Source organism: Candidozyma auris, chromosome 3 (genome assembly GCF_003013715.1).
Source record: "Candidozyma auris chromosome 3, complete sequence".
Classification (NCBI taxonomy): Eukaryota; Fungi; Ascomycota; class Pichiomycetes; order Serinales; family Metschnikowiaceae; genus Candidozyma; species Candidozyma auris.
The window spans coordinates 802,765-830,682 of NC_072814.1; the positions used below are offsets into that span (position 1 = coordinate 802,765).

The following is a 27,918-nucleotide window of genomic DNA, read 5'->3' on the forward strand; positions in this document are numbered from 1 at the left end:
TTTATGTCTATCAAGTTGAAACAAAATTCGTCGATCATCATTATGTGATTCTCTTTGCAACTAGATTCTTAATCTTAAAGTGAACTATTGCAGATCCTGTTTTGTTCATAAGAAGATTCCGCAGATTTCATCTTCTTTCACCTGACAAATATACTCAACTCTGTACGTTATTTGATTTCATATTCGTCTTTGAAGGGCGTTTGTTGCAGAATTGCGCGGGGTTGCAAAACGATGCATCTTCCCTCCTAGATAACTCCATCACACAAGTCAAAAAAATAATAGAGAAAGCTATAGCCTGACTATTTCAATTCATTGTAAAAATCAGGTGCTGCGAACTTATCCTTTAATTTTTTTTTTTTTTCAATTTTTTGGCCCGTTAAACTCGTCCTCCTTACTCAAGAAAAGTATAAAGACGTGGTCCTGAGATATTCCTGTACATAATCTACATTTGTCTCTTCTTTCATGATAAACATTTCAAAATCACCTTTCCAACGCCTATTTCCACTCGAACACTCCACCACTTTTGGTAATCAGTATGGTGTCGAATGGAGTCCGAGATTCAAAAGGTGGGGCTACCAAGCCGCATGTCGATCAATCGAAGCGAAGGTCTAGAGGCTCGGTAGTCAACTACTCGGAACAAACGAGAAACTCGAAACGAAGCATCAATGGTGGAACGAACGATTATCCAGCTAAGAAGGTGAGGACTGAAATAGAGAATTCCAACATGTCAGATTCGGAGCAGAAGTTGATAGAAACGATCACGGATTTCAACATATGCGTGAACGAACTCTTCCAGCTCAAAGAGTACGGTTCCCTCGTGGAATGGAACCCTCGTGACTTCTCAAAGTCCTTGACGACGCAAGTTCCAGAGATTCTTGAGTACTTTGTTGAACAGAACAACTACAGGCTTATCTGGGATGAGGATCTGCTTGAGAAGATGGATTCCATCCCTCTACGTTTACAGAAGAAGAAGATGTTGGAAAGAGAGGAAATGCTCCGGAGCAAGTACCCATTCATGGACTCCGTTTTGGAAAAGAGTATAGAGCGGGAGTCACAATTGCTCAGACCAAGACCAGAGAAGTCTAGATATCGAGACTTACATAAAAAAACCTCGACTTCAAAAGCTCCTCCTTCTCGAAAAGGGCGCATAGACAGTCAAGAAACACCTGTATCTGATGTTGTTTCAGCGGAAAATGAGGAGGAAGAAGGCCAGGAGGATGAGGAAGAGGAGGACATCGATTACGGCGATCTCAACACGAACTACAAACTCAAACAAATCAAATTCACAGTGCCCCCACTCAAAATCACACATCCATCGCATATACCCCTGTGGAGGCCTCTGGAGAATAATGAGAATGACATACGAGGTGGAGACAGCGAAAGGGAAATCACACCATACGACCCGGAGCCTCTACTGGTAGTAACAGGAAAGCATGCTACACTAAGCGTTCCTGCAGTCGAGGAGAAACTTTCAGCATTTCTTTCACAAAAGTTCAAGGCGCCCATTGTCGATGACGCCAATCCAGATTACAATAACACCCCTGAGGAGTACGAGAATGTTCTTGATCATCAGCGTCATCTTCTAAAGCGATTATATGAAAAAATTGTGGTGGAGGAGAGATTTGAACTCAATGGTGATAAGATTGAAAGAAGGAAAATTATCTTGCCGACATTTTCGAATCAAAAGCTCTTATCAGATCCATTTAGAGACACTGGCTCTATTATTCCCAAAATCCAAGGAACCTCTAATGATCAAACTCTTCAAGACCATCTTGTTGACCAAGGATTCTCATTTTCCAAAATCCATCAACAGATGAGAAAGCTGCATCAGGCACGTGCCAGGAAGGTAGCTCAAATGGTTGATCAACACTTCCGTAAAAAGCGTGGTGAAAAGGAGAGACTAGCAAAAGAGAGGGAACAAAATCTCAAGAAGCTCAGTCGTCTAGCTATCCAGTCTGTGAAAAAGCGCTGGTCTCAAGCTCACAAAGTTTATCGTCATATTCAGCATGAGAAAGAAGAAGAGATCAAACAAAGGGAAGGACGGGAACACTTGAGTAAAATGCTCAAACACTCTACGCAGCTTCTTGAAGCACAGCTCAACAAGTCAGAAGACAACACTGCAGATGAACCGGATTCAGATGATGACGAGCAAGAGCAGGACTCTGAAAACTTTTCATCGTCTGAATCAGACTCAGAGGACTCCGAATCAGAAACCATCGATAAACCTGATAGTGAGTGTACTGTTGAAGAGCTTAAAAGGAAGTACGCAGACATGGAAAGCTCTCTCGAGCCCCTGTCGCGCATGGAGACTGAAGAGGAAATTGAGGACGAAGTATCTGGTGAAGGGTCTAGCGGGCTTGCTGCTTTGTATGGTGGTGTTGACACCAAAGAAATCACCCCTGCTGTTTCTGAGGATTATACAGAAGAGCAGAAGAAATTGATTGCTGAGTTGTCAGAAAGAAAAGACGAGGACTTGTCTGATTCGGAGCCATCTGATGATCTACTAAGTGATGAAAGTGTCTCAGAGTCCGAAGAAGACGTAAGTTTGTCAGAGAATGAAGATCAAGATACCACTTCCGGCCTAGCTGATCTTTATAAAAAGGGACCTATTGGTAAAGAAACCAACGACAGCGAAGGTTCAACTGTGGAAGATGAAGAACCAAAGACTCCTGTCAGTGAAGATAAAACGGAGGAGATTAATGGGCTTAAAGTGAAGGATGTTCCAGTGCCCCTGCTTCTCAGGGGTACTTTGCGTCCATATCAGAAGCAGGGTCTTAATTGGCTTGCAAGCTTGTACAACAATGATACCAATGGTATCCTTGCAGACGAAATGGGTCTTGGTAAAACGATTCAAACGATTGCTTTGCTTTCATACCTTGCTTGCGAACATCATATCTGGGGTCCTCATTTGATTATCGTTCCCACATCAGTCATGCTCAATTGGGAAATGGAATTCAAAAGATTTGCCCCAGGCTTTAAGGTATTGACATATTATGGCTCACCTCAAGAAAGAGCTAGAAAGAGAAAAGGATGGAATAAAATCGACACTTTTCATGTTTGCATTACTTCTTATCAGCTTGTTGTTCATGATCATTCGTCATTCAAGCGTCGTAAGTGGAGATACATGATTTTGGACGAAGCTCACAACATCAAGAATTTCAGATCAAATCGGTGGAAAGCATTGCTCAACTTCAACACCGAGAATAGATTATTACTTACGGGTACTCCCTTACAAAATAATCTTATGGAATTATGGTCCCTTCTATACTTTTTAATGCCGTCTTCAAAGGTTGATCAAATGATGCCCGACGGGTTTGCGAACTTTGAGGACTTTCAACAATGGTTCGGAAAGCCAGTTGATAAAATTCTCGAAAAAACCGGCACTGGCGAGATCATTGATGACAACGTCACTGGTCGTCTTGATGAAGAAACCAAAAACACAGTTGCCAGGCTACACCAGGTCTTACGTCCGTACCTTTTGAGGCGACTCAAAAAAGATGTGGAAAAACAAATGCCAGGTAAGTACGAGCACATCGTCTACTGTCGTCTATCGAAACGTCAAAGATATTTGTATGATGATTTCATGTCTCGCGCCAAAACGAAGGAGACGCTTGTATCAGGCAACTTCCTTTCAATTATCAACTGTTTGATGCAACTTAGAAAAGTTTGTAATCATCCAGATCTTTTTGAAGTCCGTCCCATTGTGACTTCGTATGCTATCCCAAGAAATGTCTCTCACACCTTCAAGGTACATGATGAGACCGTCAAGAAACTATTGGATGTTGTACCATACGATAGGATCAACTATTCGGTCCTAAATCTTGATATAACAAAAATGGATGATTTGAATTGGTTTGCAGCCGACGGTCGTGAGAGATTACGGTCCAGTGCAGAGATCGAGAAAGAAATCAAGTATCTCGATGAAATTATTGCCAAAGGATCTGATGTACTTAAACCATCCTACACTGACGTCTTTCAATTGAACAAATCTCTCAAATTGCAAGAGCAGATTGAGCATAGGGAACGGTTAAAGCAAATTCTCTATCTCAATAACTTGAGATGCAGTCGTCGTCCCCTCTATGGTACCTCAATACTTGATAGACTTAAAATTGTGTACAGAGAACCTCGCTGTGAATTACTTGATGAGATGATTCTCGATATCCCGAAGAGAGCAGAGGTAATGAAAGATGTTGTTGAGAAATACGGAGTTGTCACCCCGAGTGTGGTAGCTCTAGATATGAAAGATGAAATTATCCCGGTCGAAACACAATATGCTTTACGTGCTGGTGTTCAAAACAATGCTATATCAAACCCATTCCATCACGCCCAAGTGAAACTATCCATCGCCTTTCCGGACAAGCAACTCTTGCAGTATGATTGCGGTAAGTTGCAAAAACTAGCAGCCTTGTTGCAAGACTTGATTCCAAAAGGGCACAGGGCATTGATCTTCACTCAGATGACCAAGGTATTGGATATATTAGAGCAGTTTCTCAATATTCATGGACACAGGTATATGCGTTTGGATGGTGCTACCAAGATTGAAGATCGTCAGTTATTGACGGAAAAGTTCAACAGAGATCCTAGAATTCCCGTGTTTATCTTATCAACAAGATCAGGTGGTCTCGGTATCAACCTTACTGGTGCCGATACAGTCATCTTCTACGACTCTGATTGGAATCCTGCTATGGACAAGCAATGCCAGGATCGTTGTCACAGAATTGGGCAGCTGAGAGATGTACACATTTACCGTTTTGTTTCTGAAGCCACCATTGAATCGAATATCTTGAAGAAAGCCAACCAGAAGAGACAGTTGGACAATGTGGTGATTCAAGAGGGTGAATTCACCACGGACTATTTGGGTAAATTCTCTGTCAGAGATTTGGTGAACGATGCAAGCCTCATATCGGAATTACCCGACAAGCCTATAGGTGAAAGCGCCAATGTTGATGTTTTGGCGCAGGCAGAGGACGAAGCTGATCGAAATGCCGCCAGAGAAGCAATGAAGGAGGTGGCCGTTGACGATGAGGACTTTAACGAGGAAAAGGGTGCAGAAGACCCAAGAAAGGGACCTCGTGGTCTCAAAGGAGGCAATTTGGACGACGCAGACTACGATGAAGGCGTTGGTCATATTGATGAGTACATGTTACGTTACATTGCCGAAGGCTATTACGCAGAGTAAACATTGGATATAAATCTAAGAACCGCTGTATAGAACAAGCTTGAATTATAGAAATGGCTGCAAAAAAAAAAAAAAAAAAAAAAAAAAAAAGAAAAATGAAAAGAAAAAAAAAGTCTTGATAGTAAAGCAGCGGCAGTGCGATCATGTGACCTAATCGAGCGTTCACCAAATACCTGTTCTCCAGCTGTGTCCTCGTTGAGTTTCCCACTATAGTAAACCATGTCTTCCAGCATCCAATCATTGTTAAAAACTGAGAAAGAGGCGGCTGAGATCGTCAATGAGGCCAGAAAATACAGAACTTCCAGATTGAAGAGCGCTAAGCAAGATGCTCAAAAAGAAATTGACCAATACAAGCAACAGAAAGAGAACGAATTGAAGAAGTATGAAGAAGACCACGCTGGCTTAAACGAGAACATCGAAAAGGAGGCTGATGCCCAGGTACAGAAGGAGTTGCAAGAAATCAAGAAGAAGTATCAAGAAAAGAAGAAGGATGTCGTTAAGGTGTTGATTGATGCTGCAACCAAGCCAACCCCCGAATTGCATACCAATGCTTAAAATCATTGAACGATTCTGATGTGGTCCATAGTGTTCTATTTCTGTCTTGTCTATCAGCATATATCCTGCTGGCTTTTATTAAACGTTTATTCTATGTGCGAGTTGTAGGATATTCACGCCCCTCCCTTGGCGAGTTTTTTGAATGCATTTACGACCTTCCAGAGTCTTGAATCGTAACTTGCAGTGTTAAGCCCCTTCACGAAGCCCCAAGCTTTTTTGTCATCGGCAATTGGGTAGTCAATTGGTGGTGGAATAGCCGTTTTGACTCCGAGAAGTCTCAACAATGGTTTGTCCATTACGACGGATTTGGCATTGCAAAGGCCAGTCAAGCCTTCTTCGCCACCAAACTTTCCGTAGCCAGATTTCTTTATACCTCCGAAAGGAAGTTGACAAACGTAGAATGTAGCAAAATCGTTGATAGCTACATTGCCAGATTCTAATCTCTGCGCTATCTCGTTGCAGAGCCTAAAGGACTTGCCGAAGACAGAGTTTCCAAGACCAAATTCTGTGCTATTAGAGATTTTTATTGCATCGTCCACATCGTTAGCTTTCATCATGGTGAGCACTGGCCCGAACACTTCGGTATTGGCAATTTTCATAGTGGTGTCAACATCAACTATTAAGGTAGGCTCAAAGTAATGCCCTTGTGGGTAATTAGGGTGTAGAAATGGCTTACCTCCTGCAAGAATATGGGCACCTTTAGAAACTGCATCTTCGAGAAGCTCTTCGATTTCATGGAAGCGGTTGTTGGATATCATTGCACCCATATCAATCTCATCTAACTGGTCGATATCAGAACCTAGACGAAAGTTTTGGGTTCTTTCCTTTAGTATCGTTACCAACGCATCGTATGCTCTTGGAAGACAAATCACACGCTCAATACCAATACAATTTTGGCCGGCACTTTGAAATGTGCCTCTCAACAATACCGATGAAAGTGCTTTGTAGTCAGTCAAATCATCCAACACAATAACGGAGTCTTTACCGCCCAACTCAACGACACAGGGGGTCAATTGTTTCGACGCGCTCTGCAACACCTTCTCTGCCACAGGCTTGGACCCAATAAAGGTAATATGCTTTAGACCAGGGTGAGAAGTGAAATACTCTGCATCTTCTGGATAGCAGTAGCACAATTGTACAAGATCTTCACTCATGTCAAGCAGCCGAAGAGCAGCATGAATCATGCCCACAAACCACGTCGATGACCACACAACTTGCTCCGAACACTTGACGATAATTGCGTTGCCGCTGAATAATGCTGCTAAAACGGGCCCTATTAGATTGTGTAAGGGATAGTTCCACGACACGATAGCGGCTACCACACCCAATGGCTCGTAGCGAACCTCGGCGTGCTTCATGAGACCCATGAGCAAAGACGAAGGGCCAGGCCGGGTCGATGGACTAAGCGCCCTTTCTCCGTGGGCGATGATCCAATTGATCTTCTCTAAAGTCACCATAATTTCACCCATGGAGGCGTCCAATTTGGTCTTCCCACTATCTCTGCAAGCTACCCTCGCGATATCCTCTTGGTTATCCAAGATAAATTGATTCAATGTCCGTAAGAGCTGCTTTCTTGCGCTAAATGATGACTTTGTCCATTCCTTTTGTGCAGCCTCTGCTTTCAGTATTTGTTCGTCCATCTCCTTTCTGCTGGTGCATTCAAATGTGCCTAGGTATTGAGCCGTGGCTGGACAGTAGCTCTGGATCTTCAGCGGCTCCCCAGGCACCCGTAAGCCTATGTTCGGCGAATATAGCCTTTTGCCCTTCCAATGAGGCTTTGCCTCGTCGGCAATTGGGTACACAAGCTTCTTGGGTGCCTCAAGCTTGTTGTATTTGTTCGGCCTGGACGTGACGTATTTTTCGTAGACGTAGTATAGGAGAGGCAAGATGACTCCTACAAAGAATGTAGTGGAGATATGATATTGCCATTGCCACTCTGCAAAGTTGAGATCAATGGCGATCATGTCTAAGGTCTTTGGTTGATTTGGCGAGTATTCGATCAACACTCGTGAGATTTCACTTCTGCGCGCTCGCACACGAGTTGTACAAGGCCCAGGAAGGAAGTGATATTGATTGAATTTATTATACACTAAGTTTGCAAAACTGTCGTAATTCAAAGCGATTCCACAGCTGATACTTCTTCAGCATCTCTTATTGTTGCTGACCCTCTTCAGCTGCCTGTGCTTCCTCCAAATTAAGTGTGTCTAGCAACTCGTCGAACTCCGCTCCGGTACGATTTTGCACAATTGCGGCGATGATATTGTGGTCAAGATAGTTGGCTAGCGAATCGGTGGCACCACCTGCGTTACTCACACCAGTAAACACATCGTAGCTGGCACTTGTATCTTTCGGAGGGATCACATCATACTCAAATACATCGTCTCTGCTGAAAATTTTTTCTGGCATCTTAGCAAGCACCTTGTTTTCTCCCGATAAGATAGCGAACCTCACGAGGTTTATTGGAATCACCGAAGGCTCCAGTTTCTTTCCGAAAAACTTTCCAAGCCATGATCCAGTATTCACTTTCTTGTACTCGCCAAATAGTTGCATCAATTCATCATGAAGAAACTGCTTGTGTACTTGGTCCTTCCAGAGTATAGGTGCTCTCACAAGGTACGTTTCACTGGCTAAGATAACATAGTCATCCTGGTAAGTGTCGCTTAACGAAACTGGAATTTTAGAAGCTAGACCCACACTCTCGAGGAGGTGATAGGCACAGTACGCATGCGCTGAAAATGCTCTTTTTAAGCTGCTTCTAGCTTCTTCTTTCCTGCCTAAATGAAGTAAGGCCAAGACTTCAGAGAATGCAATGCCTGGGGTGTACCACTGTGTATACGTGCTAATCAATGGACTGTTAGCCACATTTACGAGCCATTGGAACTCCTCACTCAAAATTGCATAATGATCAATGAAATAACGTACACCGAGTGGGTCTTCTGCGGGAGAAAGTCCCCACAAGAACCTGCAATAGTTGAGCGCAGTATAGAATGTAGAACGCTCAGCGGTGCCCGTAATTATTCTGAAGATGCAAAGGTAGAACTGTCTGTTCATATACGATTCGTAAGGGAGCCTTATGAGCTCGGAATTTCCTTTCAGAAGTAGTTCGTGGAATTTTTTGTTAAAAGACCTATCGAAAACGAAAAGGCACTTCTCTACCAACGCCATACTCGTGGCTTTGTTGTTTCCTTGTCTCAAAAACACCATTGCCACCTGTAAAAGTGTCTCCACATGATAAGGGTTCTGCTGAAGTAGCTGAATTAAGGCGTCTGGATCGGGAGTCATCACCACGGATGCATAAAATCTCGAATTGGCAACTCTGTCCAGCACTGAGGGCACCTTCAGAAACTTGAAGTAACGAACACCAAGTTTTGCTTCTGCCTTGACCTTCTGCGAAAGAAACGCATAAGTCTCGGTGTCCTCCTTATATCTCCATGTCTCCACAATATCTTCTGCAGTGAGCTCCTCCATATTGACCTGCTTCTGAGACGTGGGAAGGTAGTCATCTTTGATTGTTGATAGAAGAAGCTTTCTAGAGGTGCCAGGAACACTTCTGCGGTCTCTCCCACCCCACCCTCTTGTAAGTCTCGCTAGCTTTTTGAACTGAGCGAGAACCTCGGGAGAAATTGACAACGAAGTGGTGCTATTAGCATCATCAATAGCCTCGAGACTCAATTTTCCAAAGAGATTTTTGAGCTCATTATCTGGATCAAGGTTTTTTGGGGTGCTTATAGATAATAGCGGCAAGCACTGCTTGAGCCTGGAGGTAGTGAAGTATAGAAAATTGGAGCCAGTGTAGGCTATAGGCGGCTCTGACTCGTCATAAATGGCTTCGAAATCCTCTTCATTACCGCTTTCGTCATCATCAACTTTCACCGAAGCGTTCTTGGACGTGGCCTGATCACGTTGTCTGACTTGCTCTAAGAATGTATCTAGGTCATCATCATCGTCGTTGGTCTCCACCTTTTCTTTCTGCAGTTGCTTCTTTTTTTTCTTCTTGTTCTTCTTTCTTGATGTGGATGGCCTTTCAGGAGGGGCTATACCGATCTCTGGCTGCTCTGCAACTACTTCCTCCTTTTCATCATTGGAGTCAACCTCTTCGTCACTCAAAGCTCCCAAGAAAGCGAATTGATTGACTGCTGGTTTAGCTGGAGGTTCATTTTTGACTTCCTCATCAGGAACTTCGGGGGTAGTCGACTCTCTTTGTCTTTCCAACCTTCGGAGCGCTCTGCTACTCATAGTGTGTTATACTTGAGTACTTCGCAAAAGTGAACTTCACGTATAATGCAACAGCTCTGTGCACACAAAAAGTTGTGCCTTGCCCAGTCTCTACAAAGGATGGATATGCTGTCGTGATGGAATGATGCAAATGAATAAGTCGTAATCCTAAGAATAAAAATGTGAAAAAGAATTCAAGTGAGCTTTCTTGCACTTATTTGCACTCAGGTACTTTTGCAGCCATTAACCCACAAGATGAGGAAAGAAAAGTCACACGATGAATCTGTATGGCGAGCAATTGAGGCGGAAAAAGATCAATTTGCTTCTTCCTTACTATTGTTGGCTCCACGGACTTAATTTACTTCTTTTATTAAGCAGAGGTCTGATCGATACCTCATTCTACACTCCTCTAGTTACAAATTGTATTTTCATTGCAAGTCATACATGCTAAGTGCTAGCAATTGCTAGTCACAACTGCAACTTTTTATTCATGTCTACCAATTTTATACTGGCTTCTGTTCATCGAAGGTACCTGCAGCCTTCTTGTCAACACCTTCATCTAGAATTTTCTTGATAGCATCGTCCACCTTAGTCTTAGGTCCAAACTCGTTTTCCAACTCAGATTTGGAGGCCTCGTCCAAGATCCCATCGACGCCTCCTTGTCTGTTAGTGTAAACTTTCCAAACAGATACAAGATCCACCAATGGGATGGTCGTGTCGCCAGCCTTATACTTTTTTATCAAATCTGGGTTTTCCGTAAAGATGACGAAGTCATGCTCATTGCCCTTGTAAAAGATCTTGTGTGGTTGTGGAGACATGTTGATTTTTCTTTTCCAAAAAAGTTCTCTGCCCTGCCAAAACCATGGACAAGGCGAGCCTTTATATATCCTTGAGCAATCGAGGGGTGGACTGTTCTAGCAATAGTCAAGACCCACGTTATATGCTGAACTTAGTGATCAATGTGCTGCCCCATATACCATAATGACGGAATGGTGCGCGAGTGCGGCTCGTAGCTAGACTCTTAACTAGAGCAATTGAGAAGAGAATGAGGCAAAAAGATGGTGAAGGGTGCGAGGTTCGAACTCGCGCGGACAACTGTCCAAAAGATCTTAAGTCTTCCGCCTTAGACCACTCGGCCAACCCTCCATCTGTAACGTGATTTAGCGTTCGCCCTTTGCTGAGTGCTAGCAAATATTTGAACTTTTTGTTGTATAGAAGTGCGAAATAATCGTCTTTTGGTATACGCGTTCTTTCTGAAGGCCGAACAGCATATTCATTAAGCACACAAAGTCTATAAAAACACAGATTTGAGGGGGGTTTTCTATATGATTTTGTATAGGTTTAAAGCTGAGGAAGAGATGTGTTTAACATCTTGACCTTAGCGACCTTCAATCAACGAACTCATCGAAAAAAAAGAAGAAAAAAAAATAACCGCGTTAACTGAAGTGTTTCAGTTAACTTATAAGTTGATTTGTTCTTCGTCCTCGTGCTTGGTGAGCTTGTACCCCCACACCCATGACAGTCTCATAATGCAGTTATCAGGAAAGATGTATGATATCATGCTGAATCTTTGAACTGTTCATGCGCTTAGCTCGTTTGTCTCCTAATAATTGATGATATTTCTTTGAAGTTTTTGGTTGCCAAAGGTCCCCTGTGGGGACATAATGATACCACGGAAGAAAATGCTACTATTCGTCACTTATCTCGACAATCTGACCAAGAAACTGCGATTTGAGAATACTTGAAGCGCAGTTGAAGCACATGAACCTTTATTATGTTCAAATGGATCGATCCTTCATGACTTTTCTACGTTTTGGTTTTTGCATAATTCCATTAAGTTAAAAAGGGTATGATATCATCTTGATTATTTGTCGAAGTAAGTAAGAAGTCGAAGAAGCCTCAAATTCCAATACATTTTAGGAAAGCAAGCGAAAGCGCTAATTCAAAACGAGTGTGCAGCCTTGTATCAACATTACAAGGCAAGAATACCTGCAACAACTACCATGATCATTGGAAGGCCAGCAAAGTTCTTTGTGCCCAGGCCGTCGTAGGTAGAAACGCCAGCAATAGCTCCAGGACTGCTGCTAGCTCCACTGTCAGATCCGCTGCCAGATCCACTATCAGATCCACTTCCGGTATCACCGGCACCGTTACCAGAGCCGCCAGATCCATCTCCGGAGCCAGAACCAGATCCGCTTCCAGGACCGTTGTCTGAGTCACTTCCTGAACCGTTTCCTGAGCCGTTACCTGAGCCATGGCCAGAATCGGCTCCGTTGCCTGAGGCACCGTCAGATCCGTTCCCGGAGCCGTTATCTTCAGAACCACCGTTGTTTCCAGAGCCGTTGTCTCCAGATCCACCGTTTCCAGAACCGTTGTCGCCAGAACCATCGTTGTTTCCAGAACCGTTGTCTCCAGAACCGTTGTCGCCAGATCCACCGTTACCAGAGCCGTTGTTTCCAGATCCACCGTTACCAGAGCCGCTGTTTCCAGATCCACCGTTACCAGAGCCGCTGTTTCCAGATCCACCGTTACCAGAGCCGTTGTCTCCAGAACCGTTGTTTCCAGAACCGTTGTCGCCAGAACCGTTGTCGCCAGAACCGTTGTTTCCAGAACCGTTGTCGCCAGATCCACCGTTGTTTCCAGAACCGTTGTTTCCAGATCCACCGTTGTTTCCAGAACCGTTGTCGCCAGATCCACCGTTGTCACCGGAACCATTGTCGCCAGATCCACCATTGTCGCCAGATCCACCATTGTCGCCAGATCCACCATTGTCGCCAGATCCACCATTGTCGCCAGATCCACCATTGTCGCCAGATCCACCATTGTCGCCAGATCCACCATTGTCGCCAGATCCGTTGTCGCCAGATCCGTTGTCTCCAGAACCGTTGTCGCCAGAACCGTTGTCTCCGCCTGGAGTCGTTGTCAGTGAGTCGTCAGATGTGGTAGAGGATGTCTCGCCATCAGTTGCGGTGGATCCGGAGCCATCATCAGTTGCGGTCGAGCTTAAACCATTGTCAGTTGAGCCAGAAGTAGAGTCACCACCATCAGTTGGACCAGTGGTAGAGTCGCCACCATCAGTTGGTCCGGTGGTAGAGTCGCTGCCATCAGTTGGTCCAGTGGTAGAGTCACCGCCATCAGTAGGTCCAGTAGTTGTAGCATCATCGGTTGGACCAGTGGTAGAGTCACTGCCATCAGTTGGACCAGTGGTGGAGTCACCTCCATCGGTTGGACCAGTAGTTGAGCCATTATCAGATGATCCATCGGTGGTAGACTGGCTGTCGGTTGGAGTAGTGCTGGCATTATCATCAGATGAAGTGCTCGATTCTTCACCAGAAGTTGAGGGCAGGTCAGAAGTCAGGGCCGAGCTGGAGGCTTCAGGGCCTTCACCAGGGAAGTCAGGCATCTTTTCACAGACACACTTGTCGGGTTTGCCCTCTGGTGGTGGGTCACTAGTCCAAATTTCCGTGGAGAGACCAAGGTTAGAGTTGGTATTGAAGTTGCTGCTATCGTAGCCCTTGCCAATCTTGAAAGACACACTGAAACCAGGTCCCAACTCCAAAGTCAATAATCCTTCGTCCTCGTCATATTTATGGCTGCTAAAAGCCAAATTAACGGAAATTCTGTTGTTGTTACCAAAGCCGTATACGTCAATGACAGGAACATGAGTAAGAGTGGCAGACAAACCAACAACAGACAAACGAGAAGTAGTATCCTCTAGCCAGATGGCCTGCTCTTCATCAAAAGTCTGGACGGAATTGAGCACTGCAGTCTGCAATTGGATTTCACCACGAGCAAGAGCACTGAAGCAGCCCGCACCCTCGACACTAGCCGACTGAACCCACCTGGTACCCTCAAGACAAATGTTACCTTCATTTCTGATAACATTGAAACCGTCACCGAGGGCCTGATTAATTGTCACTGGAGAAGGAGCCCCGTTTGACTGACTGAAGTACATCAAACCAGTGTTCCTCCAACTAGTAAGAGAGGTCACACTAAATGGAGACGAAGTGGTCGCTTGAGAGATCTGGAACCACATGTTACCAGTGTTTTCAAACTCGGCAACACTGTTGAGAATGTATCTGGAAAGGAAGTTGGAGTCCAAAGCTCTGAAGGCAAGGTCTCCAGAGTTGTGGATAGTTCCCGAGGTGATATCAACTGCAGACTGGAGAGTGCTGCTCGAGGTGATGTAGAAGCCACCCTTGTTGTCGAGGTTACCACCAAGTGTGAATTGGGTATTGTTGTCAATTTTGAGGTATACGCCTTCGTTAATTGTAAGAGGACCTAAGGAGAAATCCCAACTTTGCAGGTACTCCGTATTTCCCGTGATGGTTCTCGAGGCCACTGAAGTGACCAGCACCAAAGTAGCCAACAAAATGTTCAATGGAAGCATATTTGGCAGAGAGTAGAATGAAGGGAAGAAAAAAAGAAGAAGAGAGTCAGAAGAAGAAAGAATAGGGCCTTATATAACCTAAGACAGGGCCCACCGAGTCGCCAGTTTCGTTGTCAACTATGTGGAGTGTAACCTATTTGCAGCCAAAAAAAAATGGACCACTGTGACCTGCACAATTATGAATCCCTGCATCCACAAAGCTGCGCGAATGATTGTTCTCGTATCCGATTGAAGAATGCTACTTGAAGATCTACCTCACAGATGTTAGTGGAATGTGTTTATTAGATACCTAAATGATATTGCTATTGTGGTAATTTCAAGACCATTCATCGTCACTAAAATACGCATTTCGTCGGTATTATCCCAAACTTCAGTAATCTGCTACCCAGCTTTCAAAACAAAATTCCCTGGTATGTATGGCATGTGACCTATTTGGGCAGTGGAATCTAATTGCAACTCCCTTGAAGTCAAGTGTGTGGCTACTTTGTTTGTGTGCCTCACTGCGTCGCGCAGGCGCTTGTTAGTATGCGGTCCAAGATCTCATTGATGGGGTTAAGCCTCCCAGCGTCACATCTCTCGCCTTTATTTTTTCAGGTCAGTTGCATTAGTGTTGAAGGCTTAATCTGATCAAATCTGTCAACCGCAAGCGAACTCCCAAATTGACTCAAGACTTAAGGCATGTTTGTCTGCAACAGTTTGGTACTGTTACGGCCTAGTAAGTAATTTTGGTGAGCTTCACAAAGAACCATACCCATAAATTGGTAAACAAAGCCAACTACTTTGGGCGTGTTCAATTATCAATATCGCCGCTTCTGGATCTCCACTTGGTAGTCGTCGGATAATAGCCTACTCAGACAATCGAGCCCTGCTGCGTCAATGTACGATGTGTATCTTCTGGACGTATCCAAGAATTCGCAACAATGTCAAGAGTGAGCAACTGGTTGGCTGGCCGGAATGCCGGTTTCAAATCCGGAAGGCACATCTGTGGCAGCAAGCCAAAGATTTGTCTAATTCAATTGACATCATTCACGCCCCAATAATCATGGACATACACTTTCCCTATCCTGTTCATCCGGAGCAGAAAAATGCAACTACGCATTGTGTATTCTTGTGTTTCAAAAAATACGCTCCTATAGTGCGGTATAGTATTCCATGGTTTCTATTATTATTATTATTATTATTATTATTATTATTATTATTATTATTATTATTATTATTATTATTATTATTATTATTATTATTATTATTATTATTATTATTATTATTATCATTATTATTATTATTACTTATTTATTTGTTTATCTTACACAACGGCAATTGAAATCCTCTGTTAGCAAATTGGTGTTTGCGATCGAAAATTTGGTGCTAACAAAATTTGCGGAAGGGTGGGGTGCTTAAGGCAATAGATTTGCCTCTCACCGAGTCAAACTTTTATTGTGCTTAACTGCAAAAGAAAAAGAGCTGCTGGGTAGATAACATGAATGTTTTCTTGTTGTCTCTTCATGAAGATTTCAAGCAAAAATCGCTCTCGTAATGATCGATAAGTCAGCTAAACTACTCACGCTTGAACTTGTCGCATTAATTGCGACTCGATAACTTCATTCCAGTCTCATTGAAAGTGGCTTTACGTGGCTTTCAATGAAAAGTTAACAATGACACCTGACGTGCTTCTCCCAACAAATCAAGCAAGAGGCTCGTGAGCTTCGTGCATTGGCGAATTGTCTTGATATCCGAGTAGCTAAGCCCACTGCCTCCACAGTGAAATTCGAGTGAACGTGTTGGCATTGCACTTACGGTTCAAACCTTAAAAAGCGTGTCCAAAGCAAGTTTTGCCCAACTTTTCATCATTCTGACTATGCAAGCTGCGCTAATGTCGGCACTACTCAACAGAGGTCGGTGCCCTTAGCACCCTTGCGTCTTTGAGGGCCAAGAGGTTTTCTTGTCAATACCACAATCAGAGAATGTCTTTCCCGAATAGTCTTTCTCGGACCCCTATCCATTTACAATCACTGATGTTGCAGATTTCAATTAGCCAAAAGGAGCATCACCAATGAATTGAGACAGGCCCTTCGTCCCCTGTGCACACCGCCGACCCTAAACGACATCCCGAACCCAGTGACTGATCCTCTACTGCTTCCGATTTGCCAACTTCACAAATCTAGTTCCCTTGTTCTTGAGATGGGAACTTCATGCACCTTGTGCAAGCATCTCTGTGGTATCTGTGCATGACACATCATCCACGCGAGAAGCTGCATTAAGGCCACATTCTCATAATCATATGAGGGACCCGAAAAATGAAGTGAAATCTTTTTACGAGTAACACCGAGCAAAATTGCTTCCAAGAGACGACTGAAGTGTTATTTTTACTCTGTTCTCAGTTTTCGCTTGTTCCTTTTCTGTGGCTGAAGATCGCCGATCTGATGCACGAGAAAATGGTCCACTATTTTTATTGTGCAGCGCTGCAAGTCGCAATAAAAGGTCTCAAAAGGTGTGGAGAATTCTCTGACTGCAGTGAGCAGTCGGCTACAAAAAATAGCGATTTGGTAAATCGCATTCTCTTGTGAATTTGGCGTGGCACGCATCATACAGTCGTTTGATCTTGCCTACATATGTAAAATTCCTCACTTATTTGGGTTCGTAATTCATTCGAAAAGCACTGTAGATTTTGTTAGACTTACATTCGATTACTTACACAAAATTGACCCAATAACATCAACAGCAGCAGCATTGAACTTCGCAGTCTCTTTGTTTCGTCGTATAAGAGAGAAATGCAGAGCACAAGAACAATAAGGTCGCCTCTCCAAGCAGGTGGCCCAACTTTTAGCACGCCCCATTTCCAATAAGCTGCTCATATTTCTTAATATACGCTTCGGCACACGAGGGCGCCGAGGTTGTCTTTCAAACGATCGGGGTTTTCAAATTGCAAATACATGACATACATTGCCTTCTACAGCCCTATTGACAACCGCTTACGCTAAATACGCTCCTTCTGATCTCAGTGCTTAGGATATATACTAACACTCTAGAAAAACTTATTTCTTTTTTCCATCAGGAATGGTGAACATAATAATCTTACCTTGATCAAGGCTTTCGTCAACCTTGAAGAAACCCTTTCTCTCAAACTGAATGATCTCATCCTTCTTGAGACTTCTGACATTCACGTCAGCGTACACCTCAGACACGAATTTGGTTTCCTTGGTGAGGAAATCCTCGAAGTTGTCGTTCTCCTCCAACTTATCCTTGGTGATCAAGTGGTCAAAGTCGTTGATCTCAACCTTGACCTTGTCGTCGGTGTCAGCTAGCCAGGTCACCTTCTTCTCTGTCTTACGGAAATCACCCTCCAAGTGCAAGTCAGCATCGATGGAAGTGACGACATCACCCTCTTTGTGAATTTTCTTGATGATCACGTTACCCCAGTCCATGAAGGTAACTTCTTCACCCTCCTTGAACGTGGCAGCATCAGCCTGGTCGATCAACAAGTCCTTAGCAAAAATGACCTTCTTCAATCCGACATCTGGGTTCTTCTTGTGTTTAGGCTTCTCCTCAGTGTATGGCTCAGCTGGACCATTGGAGAGCTTCACCTTGACAGCGCGTTTGACATCAACGGCGGTGTGCCTTGGCACGACAGGATCGATGATCTTTTTGTTCATAGCCCAGATGGTGGACCACTCCATGTTAATGATGTTCTTCGACGGACCCTGAGAAAGGATGAAGTTTCTCAAACCCTCGACCGTCATACCTCTTCTTCTCACACCTCTGATAGTTGGAAATCTTGGGTCGTCCCAGTTGCCAACAAATCCCTTGTCAACAAACCACTGCAACTTTCTCTTGGACAAAAGAGTTCTGATGAAGTTGACTCTGCCGAAGTCCCAGATGTCGACGTGACGCAAGTTCAAAGCTTTCAAGAACCATTCATATTGAGGGTTTCTATCTCTGTACTCGTTGGTTCTCAAGGCATGAGTAACGCCTTCGATAGAGTCAACGATAGGAACACAGAAATCGTAAGTTGGGTAGACCTTCCACTGAGTGCCAGTTCTATGGTGTGGGGTCAAGTTGCATCTGTAGATGACGGGGTCTCTCAATGCCTTGTTCAAAGCCTTGTAGTCGATCTTGGCTCTCAAACAGTTCTTCAAGCCCTCCTCAGTGCCGTTCTTCATCTCCTCAGTGAAGATTTTCAAGTTCTCCTCGACAGATCTGTCTCTTCTAGCAGAAGCGTCACCAACCATTCTCTCCTCTCTCATCTTCTCCTGAGGAGTGTCATCACAGTAAGCTTTACCCTCTTTGATCAATTGAACAGCAAGCTCGTACATCTTGTCAAAGTAGTCTGAAGAATATGTGATCTTGTCACCTTTGATACCGAGCAAGGCCAAATCCTCAATGATAGAATCTTGAAACTCGACCCTCTCCTTCGTTGGGTTGGTGTCGTCGAATCTGATGATTAACTTACCCTTGTAAGCGTGAGCAAAATATTCGTTTAAGATGGCAGCCTTAGCGTGTCCAATGTGCAAGTATCCTGAGGGCTCTGGTGGAAAACGGATCACAACCTCACCCACCTTAGCGTTAGGCAAGTCGATCTCGAAATTAGCCTTGTGTGTTTCCTTTTTGGCGCCTGAAGCAGCCTTCACAGACTTTCTCAAGTCATTGATGGATTTCGTGGTTTTTTCTGCGACAGAGTCAAATCTGGAGTCGGACCCAATGAAGTTGTACCATCTAGAGATGTTGGTGTAAACCTCGTTTTTGAGAACAGAGCCCATGACGGCATTGGCTCTCAACACACCCCAAACGGCAACATCCGCAACAGAAATACTGTGACCGACGATGAAAGATCTGAAGTTCAAGTGAGCGTCCAACTTCTCCAAGTCGGTGGCCAAGGCCTTGAAGTTCTTGTTGGCCAATTTCTCGAAAGCAAAGTTGACCCAGGTAAAATCGGAAACAGCATTGATGGATGGAGACAACGAAGTCAATTCGTTGAGAACTTCGATGTCACCGTAGACGGCCTTGTCGTGAGCGGCATACTTTACAGTAGCGTCCTTTCCTGCTTCGACGGACTTGTCATCAACAAACTCCACGGTGATGGCCTTATCGGTGGTGGAGTTGACGAATTCAGCAGCAATAATAGCTGAGTATGCGATGAATGGAGCCTTAGCGGCAACAGTAACGGTAGCCATGGGGATGAAGCTAAGATGACTGATTGAGAAATCTAACAAAGGCTGAAAATTTACGATGGAGGTCACGTGTGAGAGAGACTAGTTTTGACAAAATGATTGTTATAGCAGAGGAATTAAGATTTGGCCAAAGTTGATATATCAATAAAAAGAATCATGTAACCTGAGTATTTAGAAGATAAAGTGTACAATTTTGCTGATGTCAGCCCATATTGCACTGGCTGCAAAATGCGTACCGAACGTTGAGGAAACCTTATGACTAATGCTCTTCTCCGACTTCTTGAAAATCTCTTTTAAGTACGATATCGTCCTAAACCAATCTTATGCTTATCAAAGAATCTGAAATCTCGATCACTGAATATTTTTTTACAGCAATGGCTGATGCACCGGGTTTGTACGTTGACCATATGGACAGTTCGCAGTTTTATCATGCAACTAGCGATTAGAGACGAAAGCTAAAGTAAAAATATGGAATTAAGTATGCGTTGAACTGAATACTTAGTCACATAATTGAGTGCCTATCATGAGAAAGCATTTAAACAAGCAATCTTAGCGAATTATTTCTGTACATTTTTTGAGACTAATTCTTGTCTAGACTAGTAGGTGCTAGTCCAAAGTGTGTATACTATTGCTCACTCGACGATGGCCTTAATTTATAAGGACCGAGTAGGTCAAACACGAAAATGGCCTGCGAGATTCGTTGTCGAGCAGCATTAGACATTACAATATACTTTTATCGGTGTCCTATCATCGTAGATACAGCTTCTTTTAATCAGCCTCGATCTCTTTTATATACCTCTCCTTGATTACAGGGTCACATGACCTCACAAGGACCGATGCGATACTGATACCCGAAGCGTAGTTATCACTGATCAGGTACCCCCACAGAGGGCATTGAAAACCCATATATCACACAGATCATGTCCAATGGACGAAATACGGACCTATTTTCTCCGAATCCGAATGACCCTCAGCGGCCAACCGCAAAGCGGTCTCCTTCGATCTTGGTGACTGATGCTAGAAGCAATAGTGTCAAGGGAGCAAGAGCTCCGTTTGCAGGCCATAATTACAAGAAGCAACAGCAACAGCAGAATCAGACACAACCAGGACCACATTATCCAGCATCTTCAGGTCACCCACCTGGCTCATCCTTACATCGAAGGTTTAGTGCCCGTCTGAACAGGTATGCAGATATCTCGGTGGATAAGTTGCTTAGCAACTCCAGTGATATTCCTTCAGGTCAGAGTCGCCATCCTAACTTGCATCAGTCACCTCGCTTTGGCTCCCCAAGGCCGTCGCTGCCGCCCTTGGAGAATGCTTTGCTGAGTGAGCAGAGAAAGCGAAGCATCAGAAGCATACCCAAATTATCGCAGAATTTACCAGCAAGAACATCGAAGACATCACAAAAGTTAGTTTTGATTCCAGATGATAATAATGAGGGCCTGGGTCCTCAGATGTCTCAGCATATGGGGTCTCCTCCACCGGCAGACAGGTCTGAAGCACCTCAGATTAAGAGAAGCAGAGCAGAGCTTATGCCGAAAGAAGCTAGGGCACAAGAGTTTAGCAGAGTAACAGCCTACTTTATATGCGAGGAGTTCGATACTGCAGCACTTATCGATTTTCTTCAAAACGTCCATGAGGTGAAGCCAAGAGTGTACGACGAGTCAATCTACGTTCCCTATGCTTTGCCCCTCCTCCCTGGTGTGGATGGCTTCAGAGTTAAGTCCAATGACACTGCGAAATTATTGCCAAGTAAACGCTATATGGAGAAAATGATCCGAAAGTCGGAGCAGACTGACCACTTGTATGAGTACTACTCAGGTGTGGAGACTCCAGAGGATGTTATGAATTACTCAATGGACCCAGAAGATGGGAACGCAGATAGCAGTGGCCCTTTCGATCCATCCGAGCCACAATTTTTTGCCCCACCTCTTGATACCGACAGTGATAGTAATAGCGATTCCTCATCAAGACCAAATTCTCAAGGCGAGGAGCTGAAACAGGACAGATTGAGTCGTGTTGCCAAGGAAGAAGCTCAAGCAGAAGTTAGCAGACACCACGCAGAAATGTTTGTTCTTGAGTATGGAATTATCGTCTTTTGGAATTTCAGCGAGATTCATGAGAAGAATATATTGGCTGATCTTGCATTCTCCCCCACTCCAATCTTAGTGAACCCCATCAGCGATCATGAGATTGAAACTGAGGAGTTTCATTTTGAGTATGACTCTCTGATTCAAAGACCAAGAATCTATAATGACATGATCACACTACGCTCGGCGGATCATTTAATTAAGCTTACGATGTCTTATGCAATCGCACAACTGACGAAATTGTGCTTGTTCGAGAGTCGTATGGTCCACAGCTTGCAACTGATCTCCAAGCTCCCCAAGAAGCTAGCACTCACCGGAAAATTAGGATTGAAAAGACAACAACTACTTAAGAAATCAGGCAAGTTGTTCAAGTTAAGGGTTGATGTAAATTTGTCGAGCTCCATTTTGGACACTCCCGACTTTTTCTGGTCCATTGAGCCAGCATTGCACCCACTTTACAGCGCCGTACGAGAGTATCTCGAAATTGAACAGCGGGTATCCGTTTTGAATGACAGATGTAAGGTCTTTTTGGAATTCCTGAACATTATAAGTGATAGCATTAACGAGTCGAACACTAGTCGCATTACCACCATGATCATCATCATCATTGTCATAAGTGTCTCCGTGAGCATATTTGAATTCATACTAGAGGTAGTATGACGCTGATATACTGGATATATCAGCATTCAACCTAATCATAACATCTTCATAACAATCATAATTTATCATCAGCAGTAATGGTTGCAAATGTCGTGGACGTAAGCACTGTATATACAATACACCCAGCGACACAATACATAGTCCGTAATCTGAGACCAGAATTACAGGTGAATAATCCCGGCTTCTGATGGCTCTCCCTTCTAAATTCTCTTCAGTGGGTCTTCTGAAGGAAGAAAGTAGAAGGAGCTTGTCCAGTGGCGGCGGCAGACCCAGACCGAAACCTGCTGAGTACATCTATAGGCGGATTGATGCCAAAGTGCACAACGCAGCAGAGGTAAACACTTATCGAAATGCACCAGAATTGGTCCCCATGGACGATACGAAGGAAGCTAAAGCCATATCAGACTATGTTCAGACGTCGCGGTCGTCCGGGACTCTTGAGGTTGATGCAATGGACTTGGACACCTTGTGTCAGACGCAAAGACAGACGTTTGTAGTTGATGGGAACATGTCGTATCTTATAGTGGATACAAACTTTATCTTGTCTCATTTAGATGTTTTAGACCAGCTTCGAAAGTTGGCCAAGGAGCACAGGCATCGTATTGTAATCCCAACAACGGTGATTCAGGAGTTGGACGGGTTGAAGAACTCTCTGCGGTCTGAGAAAGGCAGTGGGATTTCAGTGTCGACCATGAGCAAATTGGCTAGGTGGGCCATCGACTGGATCTACAATTGCTTTGCTGTCAAGGATCCAGGGGTAGTGGGGCAAACCAAAGATCAACGGATCAACAGGTTAGCCGTGAAGGATGAAGCCATTTTAGACTGTTGTCTATACATTAAAAGAGAAAACCCAAAAACAATACAGGTTCTCATGTCCAATGACAAGAACCTATGTGCTAAAGCCCTTTTGAACGATATCCTTACTGTCAGTTATAGAGACGGCATGACAGCGGAGAGTATTGCTCTGACGATTTCACACGAGAATTTCCATCAATTTGGGAGACTTGAACGTCACACAATTGTAAAAGAAAGACATATAGAAATTCCTTGTACGTCAAACGAGGAAATAGAGAAGAAAGTCTTTGACGAGGTTTTTCTGTTGACCAAAGCAATGGTGCATCACTGTATAGTACAGAACTACGGCAGTGACATGAGTCTAGTAAGGGGGTACGATAAAGACAAGATTCAATCTCTATATGACGTCGCAGACGTTGTTTCCAGGTTTTGGATACCTGTATTCAGTCGGTACTTCGACAGCTCGGTCTACAAAGAACGATTTGCCGGAAAATTCCCGAATAAAGAGTTTTGTGATCAAACTCACGATAAAGCAAGTCTCAAGGAATTTATTACGTTTTGGAGTGGGTTTCTTGAAGCGATTGTAGGTAGAGAGCTTGATGGTAAGAAGGTGGCTCACATGAACACCATCATCCAGCGATGGTGGGACATGCAAACATTGTACAATGAGTGAGAAGTTGTCACCTTTTACCTATCACACCAAGCCTCTTACGCTTTTTTGGAGATTCTCGAGACTCTGATTCCTTCGCATCGTTTGTTGAATCGGCGTTTTCTTTCTTGGCCGCTGGTCTCCGTCCCATATAACCAACACGGCGTCGTTTCGAAGGCAGAACCTCATATTCCAGTGAGGGTTCGCTTTTGACTGCACTGGGTCTTTCTATGGGCTCCGCTTCAACCAGGGGCTCCGATTTCACCAGTGGCTCCGCTTCAACCAGGGGCTCCGATTTCACCAGTGGCTCCGCTTCAACCAGGGGCTCCGATTTCACCAGGGGCTCCGATTTAACCAGGGGCTCCGATTTCAACAGGGGCTTCGACTTTACTGCGGTCTCCTTCAAGACTTTCTCGGGAGTGAATGCCTCATCATCACTTCCATATATCCAATGTCCAGCTACCCAGGTTTGCATATCCTGGAAGACAGAGCTGATGACGTCCCAAAGAAGACCGGACCACGAGGACGGATCAGTCTCTAGTCTCCGGGCCAACGAGTTATATTGCTCGTGTACACGAGCATTGAACGAGCCTCTTGAAAAGGGTTCCAATAGAAAAGCATCAGATGCATGCTGTCTCCTGTACTTATTCATTAGCTCTGAGCCATTAACCGTTTTGTAGTTTTCCTCCAAGTACAAGATGTACTTATCCTTAGCCCTGAGAGCTTTTTCAAGCTGAGCTACTTTGTAGGCTAGGTAGCTGTGGTTGGCAAATTGGGAGGCATTTAAGGAAGCAAAGAATTTGGCAGTGTAGTGAGCGTCCATTTTTTGCAACCGCATTTGCCAATTGAGGCCATCTGGAAGGCTCACAGAGAGGTGATATTCAGCACCAACTCTTTCCCATTGGACCCTTTCATCATAGAAAGCCGATTCAAGTTCTTTAGTCAAATAGGCCAAGGCGTCTGTGTCGACCTTCAGCAAGCCCAATTTCCTAGCGTGGGCTGCAATTTCGTCACTATTACTTGAGTCGGCCCACACCGTAGTCAAATCCGAAAGGTAGCAGGCGTACGCCAAAGTCGCGCCGGCTGGGGGCTGGTGGTGGAAGGCGTACATAAAGCGAAAGCTACCACCACCTTCAGCACCCACCAACCACCTGGCAGGCATAGGAAGCAAATCCACACAATGACCCATTACGATAGCAGCCAGCTCGAACAATTGCAGCAGCGAATTACCGATCTTCTTCAGTCGCGCAGCAGAGTGCTTATAGCCGTCGCAGGGGTCCCAGGAGCAGGCAAGTCGACGTTGGTGGAGAGGATGGTGGAATTGTTAACTCTGGCCGGCATGAGTGCGAAGCTGCTTCCGCAGGACGGGTACCATTTCTCCCGCGAGCAGTTGGCGCACTTCAGCGACCCTGAGGAAGCGTTCAGGAGGCGCGGTGCTCCCTTCACTTTTGACGGGCCCAAGTTTGTGGCTGCCGTGAGCAAAGTCAGACAGGGCACTGAGAGCGTGTGGGCGCCGCTGTTTGACCACGCCAAAAAGGACCCCGTGGAAAACGACATCTGTATCGATCTCCAGGTGCAAGTTGTGTTTGTAGAAGGGAACTATGTCGGATTAAAAGACGAGCCGTGGTGCCAATTGGCACTGTTGGTGGACGAGTTGTGGGTGGTTTCCACGGCGCCAGAGACGGTGCGGGAGCGGATAGTGGCGAGGCATTTGGCGGCTGGCATTGCGAAGACTCTAGAGGACGCACAGGAACGAGCAGATGGCAACGACTGGGAGAACGCTAGGTATGTTATGGGACACTCGAGGGATCCCGATGCGACTATCCTGATGGATACCTAATTGCAGACGATAACAGAGCGAGATTGGCTTGAAGTGGTCGTTGACGTGGGGTGCGATGGCCGGTAGAAGTATTTCGCAGCCAAAAGCTGTCGAGCGCATGAGAAGCAAGTCGAGCGCAGCAGTAGCGAATCGTGCGCATTACGTTAGCTAGAGACAGTCGCTAGATGAATTTCCTCGCTGAGCAATTAGAGTGATGTCTGCGATTAGAAGTTGGCCCTTGAAGTGTTGTGCTCTTTCATTGAATTGCCAGAGATGCAATGCCGTTGACTCTTGTTGTGCGCGGAGAAATGCCTAGATCCAGGGCTGAATCTGATCATCGGATGTAAAGACCTTCAATTTAGACCGAGCAAAGCGTTTGTTGGGTGCTGTTCATCAACAAAATGATTCATCATAGATTCTTCTGCATTGACAGTATCTCAACGACAAAGCTCCATAGCCTCTATTATTTTTTCTTAGAAATTTTCATAAAAACTCCATCAGAAGAATATTTCCAGAGTTAACTGAACAATGTATTTCTCGCTTTGCTCGTATCTGCCTCCCCATTTCTCTTTGTCCCCTGTTAGAGCATATTTTGCAACCAGGTACGCAGGCTAGGAAATCACCTAGCTCTAAACGACGCTGGCAAAAACCCAATCAGACATTGCGAATTGGTCATCATCTGACACGTTTTCTTCCAAGATCGGCTCTGATCCCCTATACCATCTATCATACCTCTAGAAAACCCATCTGTTCGTATAACTAGATCACACCACTCGCTAGCGCCCGTGCAGGCCCATAACGGCCATGTGAGGTATAAAGAGCGTAGACCTCGTTGGGCTTTAGACGTATACCAGAAACCAAAAGAGAACACATTACCAAAGATCATGGCATCAAAAGTCCACGACACGTCTCTCCCGGTGAGAGACAGAATGGAGGCGCTTGTGCGCTTGAAGCAGAAACAAATCACTCTGGGCATAGCTGCCTTGGACTCCGTTGAGTTTCACACCGATGCCTGGGTCAGAGGAAACAACGGTGGTGGAGGTGAGTCGATGGTGTTGCAGAATGGAACTACGTTTGAGAAAGGTGGCGTCAATATCTCCATTGTCCATGGCAAATTGCCCCCTCAGGCGGTGCAGAGGATGAGAGCAGACCACAGAAACTTGAAGGGAGCAGCAGATGGGTCGGTTGACTTCTTTGCCTGTGGGTTATCATTAGTGATCCACCCACATAACCCACATGCCCCCACCACACATGCCAATTACCGTTATTTTGAGACAACGGACCCAGAAAGCGGCGAGGTGATGACTTGGTGGTTTGGCGGAGGATGTGATTTGACGCCGTCCTACTTGTACGAAGAGGACGCTAAGCACTTCCACCAGACGCATAAGGACGCTTTGGATAAGTATGACACGGATTTGTACCCCAAGTGGAAGAAATGGTGCGACGAGTACTTCTACATCAAGCACAGAAACGAAACGAGAGGGGTGGGCGGAATCTTCTTCGATGACTTTGACGAAAAGCCTGCTGACGAAATATTGCACATTGTCGAAGACTGTTTTGACGCATTTTTGCCCTCGTACGTGCCATTAGTAGAAAAACGCATGCACCAGGAGTTCACAGAGGAGCAGAAGAAGTGGCAGCAGATTCGAAGAGGGCGCTACGTCGAGTTCAACTTGGTGTTGGACCGAGGCACCCAATTTGGGTTGCAGACGCCCGGATCGAGGGTCGAGAGTATCTTGATGTCGTTGCCTGCAACCGCCTCGTGGGTGTACGATCACCACCCAGAAGAAGGCAGCGAGGAGGCAAAGTTTGTTAAAGTGTTGCAGAACCCCGTGGATTGGTGTTAGGCTTTGGTAAATGAGGGATAGAAAACGACAAGAAATACATAAGGATACAATTTTTCTTGTGAATAAGAGCGATGAGAAGATAGAGATCACGTCGATGCGTAGCTTGATGCAATGGTTGGAAAATCTTGTAAGTGGTCTTGGCAGTGGGTTTTCTGAGCCTGTTTGTCGCAAATGACAGAAAAAGATAAGACCCTCGACAGAGTCCGTGAGGGCAGAAGAGGCACGGGACGAGGCGACAGGCGCTTACGAGGCAGACAGAAAAGGCTCATTTGCCGCAGCCATTGTGAACCAACTTGGCGGTTTTGAGGAGAAAGAAAAGATTGAAAAAATGAAACGATATTGACCCAGACAAACGTGAGACCCCCTTTCATGTATACCATCAACGTCATATGAGAATAAAAAGCTCTCACAATAAAGGCTAGGGTCATCAAATTCTTGCAAATCCAAGGGGGAACCTTATTTTTGTGCTGCCGCCATTTGCCATTTTCTGACTCAATGAGGCTGCCGCTGGCGCGAGGCTTGCGGTCCTCGGCGAAATACTGGCCTCGCTGCCT

General features: G+C 44.9%; 11 protein-coding genes and 1 non-coding gene across 12 annotated transcripts; 5 read left to right on the forward strand and 7 right to left on the reverse strand. All coding sequences in view use genetic code 12, as the record gives it.

Annotated features, from left to right (window-relative positions):
* Nucleotides 1–535: 535 nt before the first annotated feature.
* Nucleotides 536–5,179, forward strand: SWR1 (chromatin-remodeling protein SWR1; the record flags this gene model as incomplete). The annotated part of the gene is made up of 1 exon (XM_029033500.2): nt 536–5,179. One exon carries the CDS (start codon nt 536–538, stop codon nt 5,177–5,179), a length of 4,644 nt encoding a protein of 1,547 aa, XP_028892092.2.
* Nucleotides 5,180–5,398: 219 nt separating this feature from the next.
* On the forward strand, nt 5,399–5,734 carry VMA10 (H(+)-transporting V1 sector ATPase subunit G; the record flags this gene model as incomplete). The annotated part of the gene is made up of 1 exon (XM_029033499.2): nt 5,399–5,734. One exon carries the CDS (start codon nt 5,399–5,401, stop codon nt 5,732–5,734), a length of 336 nt encoding a protein of 111 aa, XP_028892091.1.
* Nucleotides 5,735–5,847: 113 nt separating this feature from the next.
* On the reverse strand, nt 5,848–7,698 carry MSC7 (meiotic recombination directing protein; the record flags this gene model as incomplete). The annotated part of the gene is made up of 1 exon (XM_029033498.2): nt 5,848–7,698. The coding sequence occupies one exon, from the start codon at nt 7,696–7,698 to the stop codon at nt 5,848–5,850; it is 1,851 nt and encodes a 616-aa protein (XP_028892090.2).
* A 187-nt stretch (nt 7,699–7,885) lies between these two features.
* CJI96_0002999 (uncharacterized protein) lies at nt 7,886–9,970 on the reverse strand (the record flags this gene model as incomplete). Its single annotated transcript, XM_029033497.2, has 1 exon — nt 7,886–9,970. One exon carries the CDS (start codon nt 9,968–9,970, stop codon nt 7,886–7,888), a length of 2,085 nt encoding a protein of 694 aa, XP_028892089.2.
* A 482-nt stretch (nt 9,971–10,452) lies between these two features.
* On the reverse strand, nt 10,453–10,767 carry CJI96_0003000 (uncharacterized protein; the record flags this gene model as incomplete). The annotated part of the gene is made up of 1 exon (XM_029033496.2): nt 10,453–10,767. One exon carries the CDS (start codon nt 10,765–10,767, stop codon nt 10,453–10,455), a length of 315 nt encoding a protein of 104 aa, XP_028892088.1.
* Nucleotides 10,768–11,008: 241 nt separating this feature from the next.
* Nucleotides 11,009–11,095, reverse strand: CJI96_0003001. The gene has a single exon. It is a non-coding gene; the product is annotated as a tRNA-Leu (tRNA).
* An 826-nt stretch (nt 11,096–11,921) lies between these two features.
* IFF6 (Iff6p) lies at nt 11,922–14,339 on the reverse strand (the record flags this gene model as incomplete). The annotated part of the gene is made up of 1 exon (XM_029033495.2): nt 11,922–14,339. One exon carries the CDS (start codon nt 14,337–14,339, stop codon nt 11,922–11,924), a length of 2,418 nt encoding a protein of 805 aa, XP_028892087.2.
* Nucleotides 14,340–17,371: 3,032 nt separating this feature from the next.
* On the reverse strand, nt 17,372–19,507 carry GUS1 (glutamate--tRNA ligase GUS1; the record flags this gene model as incomplete). The annotated part of the gene is made up of 1 exon (XM_029033494.2): nt 17,372–19,507. The coding sequence occupies one exon, from the start codon at nt 19,505–19,507 to the stop codon at nt 17,372–17,374; it is 2,136 nt and encodes a 711-aa protein (XP_028892086.2).
* A 917-nt stretch (nt 19,508–20,424) lies between these two features.
* On the forward strand, nt 20,425–22,254 carry CJI96_0003004 (uncharacterized protein; the record flags this gene model as incomplete). Its single annotated transcript, XM_029033493.2, has 1 exon — nt 20,425–22,254. One exon carries the CDS (start codon nt 20,425–20,427, stop codon nt 22,252–22,254), a length of 1,830 nt encoding a protein of 609 aa, XP_028892085.2.
* Nucleotides 22,255–22,441: 187 nt separating this feature from the next.
* CJI96_0003005 (mRNA-processing endoribonuclease) lies at nt 22,442–23,722 on the forward strand (the record flags this gene model as incomplete). The annotated part of the gene is made up of 1 exon (XM_029033492.2): nt 22,442–23,722. The coding sequence occupies one exon, from the start codon at nt 22,442–22,444 to the stop codon at nt 23,720–23,722; it is 1,281 nt and encodes a 426-aa protein (XP_028892084.2).
* A 7-nt stretch (nt 23,723–23,729) lies between these two features.
* CJI96_0003006 (uncharacterized protein) lies at nt 23,730–24,809 on the reverse strand (the record flags this gene model as incomplete). Its single annotated transcript, XM_029033491.2, has 1 exon — nt 23,730–24,809. The coding sequence occupies one exon, from the start codon at nt 24,807–24,809 to the stop codon at nt 23,730–23,732; it is 1,080 nt and encodes a 359-aa protein (XP_028892083.2).
* Nucleotides 24,810–24,878: 69 nt separating this feature from the next.
* Nucleotides 24,879–27,364, forward strand: CJI96_0003007 (uncharacterized protein; the record flags this gene model as incomplete). The annotated part of the gene is made up of 2 exons (XM_029033490.2): nt 24,879–25,483; nt 26,329–27,364. The coding sequence occupies 2 exons, from the start codon at nt 24,879–24,881 to the stop codon at nt 27,362–27,364; spliced, it is 1,641 nt and encodes a 546-aa protein (XP_028892082.2).
* Nucleotides 27,365–27,918: the final 554 nt, after the last annotated feature.